The sequence below is a fragment of the Ruditapes philippinarum genome, unplaced genomic scaffold (genome assembly GCF_026571515.1).
Source record: "Ruditapes philippinarum isolate M1 unplaced genomic scaffold, ASM2657151v2 ctg16632_1_1_1_1, whole genome shotgun sequence".
Classification (NCBI taxonomy): domain Eukaryota; kingdom Metazoa; phylum Mollusca; class Bivalvia; order Venerida; family Veneridae; genus Ruditapes; species Ruditapes philippinarum.
Window position 1 is genome coordinate 5,146 of NW_026856273.1, and position 5,171 is coordinate 10,316.

The 5,171-nt window shown below is 30.0% G+C and overlaps 1 protein-coding gene across 3 annotated transcripts; it reads left to right on the forward strand.

Moving 5' to 3' along the window:
* The first annotated feature begins 439 nt into the window (after positions 1-439).
* LOC132746047 (uncharacterized) lies at positions 440-3,726 on the forward strand. 3 transcript variants are annotated; one of them, XM_060735105.1, is made up of 6 exons: positions 441-597; positions 822-908; positions 1,305-1,424; positions 2,137-2,188; positions 2,962-3,047; positions 3,280-3,726. In XM_060735105.1, the coding sequence occupies exons 1-6, from the start codon at positions 552-554 to the stop codon at positions 3,312-3,314; spliced, it is 426 nt and encodes a 141-aa protein (XP_060591088.1). In that variant the 5' UTR covers positions 441-551; the 3' UTR covers positions 3,315-3,726. The 3 variants fall into 3 exon arrangements, with proteins under 3 accessions (XP_060591089.1, XP_060591088.1, XP_060591090.1); XM_060735106.1 differs by lacking the exon at positions 2,962-3,047 and having other exon boundaries at positions 440-597; XM_060735107.1 differs by lacking the exon at positions 1,305-1,424.
* Positions 3,727-5,171: the final 1,445 nt, after the last annotated feature.

Genomic DNA, 5,171 nt, shown 5'->3' on the forward strand with positions numbered 1-5,171 from the left:
ACTATCCAGGAAGCTGACTCTATTAATAAAGATTCAAATAAACACCAAGCTATCATTACAATGGAGATAGAATTAATATATTTACATTAAACCATTCTTATGATCAAGTTTTAAAAAAAAAATTAATAATAAATAAGGACGTGTTCTGGTGCTTTAATTTTGATTAAAGGTGCAATATCACTGAATCATTTTGTTCTATTCTGTACTTGACTGTTGAATTGTGCCGCGCGGAAACGTATAAGATTTTCTTAAAGTAAATTATGAACATTTAAGATACTAGATCGATAACACCTGTAAATGGAGCTAATTCCCCGTGAAAAAGGTTTTATAGCTTCCTGTTTGAAGTTAACATAAACTTTTGAGTTGATGTTATGTAAATGAAATATACATAACATGTTATGAATGATTAAACATGTCCACCAAAGATAAAACTATTTATTACTTCCTGTTTTATTAATTGCGAATTTTCAAATTACATAAATTTTAAACAGTGTGCTAATAAAGATTTATAACAGAAAATACACTGGACTCTATATGAAATTTATTACAAAATGACAGGATTGTACCTTGGAATTATTTTTACACCTCTTTTTGCCGGTACGTATTAAAGGAGACTTGCCCATTTTGTGGCTACACTAATGACCAACACAAGATCAATTTCCTATTGATTCAAGTCTAGAATATTGCTTAAGATAAAAAGATAAAATAAACAAACACAAGAATTAAAAAATACCCATTAAATTAGAACAAAAAACATAATCATTTAAGTGTATAAAATAACTTAAAGTGATAAAACTAACATTATTTTATTATTCTACAAGCTGCAGTGAATGGAGAAAGCACACAATGTAGCAAGGACTGTGTAATAGACCCGAACACATTGCAAGATTTATGTAACAATGTAAAAGGTTAGTAGTTTTTTATGTTACAAAAAATCATTTTTTAAACACCGTATTTAAATTTCAAGTAAAATTCTCGCTGTTTCAGTGATGCAACATGTGCATCCATATATTTCATTCCATCATTTAATTATCTTTCCCTTAATCATGTTAATCATTTGCAGTTGTTCAAGTGTTTCAGATTATTGCTAATAATTCATAATTCTGATGAATAAACATCGCTTTTTGTGTGTATAATAAATATTATTATTATTATTATTATTATTATTACTTTTATTATAGAAAAAACGACTTCCTGGATATTGTTATGACAAATCCTTTTCATAATTATATTATGTCCCAATTGAAGTATTGAACGCTGTCCTTCCTTGTTGATCTTGATTTGCATATTTTATACTCTTAAAGGGTCAGACGAAGAGGACAACAAACTTCTTGTATTGGCTATAAGTGGGTGGTCATTCTTTTTAATACTTTCGGTGTTTGTGTGTGTCGTAGCAATAAAGGAAGGATTTGTTATTTGTGAAGGTAATTACTTTGTAACCATTGTATCTAAACAATGAACAAGCGTACTAGTTTATTATGTGTTATTTCTTATAAGGAAGTACAGTGCATTAACATCGTATAATAGAATATTTTGTCGGTGATATCATCTCTCTTTTTTGCGCGCGTTGAAATTTTTATTGGTTTTTGATTCAATCATCATAGCCTTAAAGCATGTCACTATACTGTTATTTGATATTGTTGTTTGTCACTGAAATGTTTTTGAAAACATACCTTCAAAGGCCGCGGGGTTCGCTACGTAAAGTCGGGTAACCAGTAATGCACAACATTTTAGGCTTGTACGCGCATATAAAGCATCCATTTGGAGAAGTGGGTAAAAACAGTTCGCTGCATCCAGGGAATATACAATTCGGTTTACATTGTACATTCGAATGTACAATGTGTCAGTTAAGTACATGTTAAAAGTCGTAACTTTGTCATGAAAACAAAAGTACATCATATCCCACAAATATAAGTTTCTTAATACAAGCAGTTATCCACATCAACATATCTGTGTCTTAACTTGATCACTTTGTATGCTACCTAGAATATTCGTGTTTTGCAAAGTTGTCACTAAAAAGAAATACATAGTAACGAGATTCAACAAGTATGCATGTTTGTATCAGTACTTTTGATTCATTCACTTACCAGAATTGAAATGAAAACTATATTAAACGTATGTTTTTGGAAATTGTAGATCGGCGTGAAATCAGGGGCAACGCAGGGGAGGTTAAAGAATCACAAAACAGGTAACGGTGTTTAGAAAGTTATTCGTATCTCATATTAAAGATATTTTTACACCAAAATGTATATCCCTATGTCGTTTTTATTTAATTTGTATAGCTACTTTCACTGCTTTATATCGTGTAAAATGAAATACATGTATATTACTCAAATTTGATAATATATCATATATATTAAAGAAGCTTTGAAACTAAAACATTCAATTTTGAACTCTCAACTGTAGTTAATCCCCTAAGAAAAAATGGCCCTTTATATTTATTATAAACACACGCCATATAGGTATGTGATTATGTTGTATATATGAATTCATTGCGTTTTAACAAGACGATTTACATTTGTATAATAATGAAAATTAAAAGTTGTGTCCTGTTCAGTTCTGTTCTGATATGATATTTATTATAAAGGTAAGAATTACTTACTTCCTTCTTCATCAGAACAAGTATCTCCTAATGATATCCTTACCCTTAATGCCTGCAATAAAAACTTTCCTTATATCAAGATGAAAGTCATCGAGTAGAGCAGAAATCAGTATAGAAGATAATTGGAATGCACGGATGTGAAGGGTCATCTATCTTTGTGTTGGACTACTGCCATTGTCTCAGCAATAGGGGTGTTTCAACCTATTCCGGATTTCTGTCAATGGCTTTAATCATATCATCGATAAGGAAAGCTAAAACAAGATGCGACGGTATCTTTCCATTAAAACATATGTTTAAAACTGACCAAAGTTGTTTACTTAAATAGTCTGATACGATTTTCTTTTCAATTTCTTAATTAGTTCTCAATCAACATACGAATCTTTAAGAAACGATCAACGTACAGAAATTGTTCAAACACATTATGAACCTCTGCAGATTGAAAAAGGTATAAATAAATGTACCCATTTATCTAATAATATACAATACATGGTATACATGAATTATATATTTTATGTTTTTTTAAAATACTTATTATCATATTGCTATCTCAATCAAGATGTCCGTTTCAAGCAATCACAGGATGTTCTCAAAGAATTAAATGACAAATAAGTTGCATGATATATTACAAAATAGAGGCAAAACTAGTTTAATCAATCAAATATGTTTTGTATTTTCAGGAAAAATTGCGGAGTACGAGAATATTGTTTCGTAAATCATTTGCTAGTATCATGTAAAAGGACAAAAATCAAACAACTAATTGTCCACTCGGATGAAGACACATTCTGTATATTATTATAGGTCTGCATGTACTAATATTGTTGAATGATCACCAAACTTTGTCTGTAGCATTCTTAGAGGGTTTGTTTATCAAGTTTCCTCAAGATAATTTGATTGGCCCCTGTTAGGGGCCGCTAAAGCTAAAAATAGAAACACTCTGTAAACACTTTCTTCTACTGAACTGATATATGGATTATTAGTAAATATTGTTTGTAGCTTTCTTAGCTGTTTACTTTTCAAGTTTGCTCAAATTAACATGAATGGTCCCTTTTAGGGGCATCGAGAGCAAAAATAATTAGAAAAAAACTTTTAAATGACTTTTCTAAATAAATTGTTAGAAACACTAACTGTTCTTTCTATTTCTTACTATGTTTTGCTTTTTTAAGTCACCAATACTTGTTAACATGAACCACAACTGCCACTTCATGTATTATTTACAAGCAGATGTATGATCATAGAGGCTTCCGTCGGCACCATGTAAAAATCGTCGATTTTAAAACCACTTTCTCCTCATCGTTGTAGGCTGTAGGTTCAAATACGCCTGGTCTTTTGGATTCTATCAATCTAGCTAGCATACACAATGGAAGTGGTCCTATTCTGGTGTCCACTCTATCTGAACATATAATTAGGCCTAAAAATAGTTGTGATTAAGGTAACCCTATCTTTCCTCGCAAAATCGTTTGACCCTTAAGTTTTTTTTATGATTTTCTTGGTAAATGTTGGTGAGGTAATTGAATAGCAACCATATCAATGTTTCAGCACGATTCGTTAGTATTTTAGAGTCCGTATCACATTTTCAGCTCGAACAAGAAAAGTGAATTAATCTTAATGCAATAAATGACATTAAACCACTTTCATTCTGACATCATTTAAAGTATATATAATCCTACATACCCAACTTATTTTAAAAGGACATGTAACCCTAACCACAACATTTTGTTTTGCCTTTATTTTATTTTATTAAAAATTATTATTGTATCATGTTCCATATATCGAAATATATTGTCTTACATAATGCATGATAGAAATAATCAATCTATATACACTTGCTATTTAATATTGATGTTGTGTTGCTTGCATTCTTTGTGAATATCGTTATATGAATGAGGTATACGTAATTTGTATGTTAAATATTTGACTAAGTCTGAATATTGAAGTTGACTTTATTTGGCAGCTCAACCTTCTGAACACATCGCGTTATCATCTACAAATCAATGTCCAAAATGACAGCAACATCAATATATGAAACGATGACTTACAGTTCAAAGACTTTTTATTCAAATTCAAAACTGGACCATGGTAACAAAGTCTAATATTTTATTGTTTTTATGAAAATTATTATCGGCGACATTAATCAATAAAGCTAGCCCTAACCTCACGAATAAACAATTTGATCAAAGATGATACAATTTGAACAGAAATTTAGCAAAATTGAATAGCATATACAACAAAGTGAATGACTGACTCAATTATTGCATTAAGGATCACCTAAACGAAATTAATTAAGAAGCTTTTTTGTTTCCACAATGCAAGTTTTTTTGTTAGTTTTATATAATTCATTGTGCCCACATAATCAATTAAAACGAGAGTTATTTTATCATCTTGTTATTCACGGTTTTTAATTCTTTGATTTTTGATATTTATGCAAAACGTATAACCACTCTATTAAGTTATTCAAGCTAATTTGAAAAGTGTTGAGATGAACAAATAAGGTATATGATTTCCTTAATGTACCTAAATTGTAAAATGATTCATATGATAACGTTAACACATATCCATGACAATATTTATA

Coding starts and splice junctions, on each gene's coding strand:
- LOC132746047 (XM_060735106.1), top strand. CDS start 552: ATGACAGGATTGTACCTTGGAATTATTTTTACACCTCTTTTTGCCG. Junction 598..821: donor TTTTACACCTCTTTTTGCCG/GTACGTATTAAA, acceptor TTATTCTACAAG/CTGCAGTGAATGGAGAAAGC. Junction 909..1,304: donor TTTATGTAACAATGTAAAAG/GTTAGTAGTTTT, acceptor ATACTCTTAAAG/GGTCAGACGAAGAGGACAAC.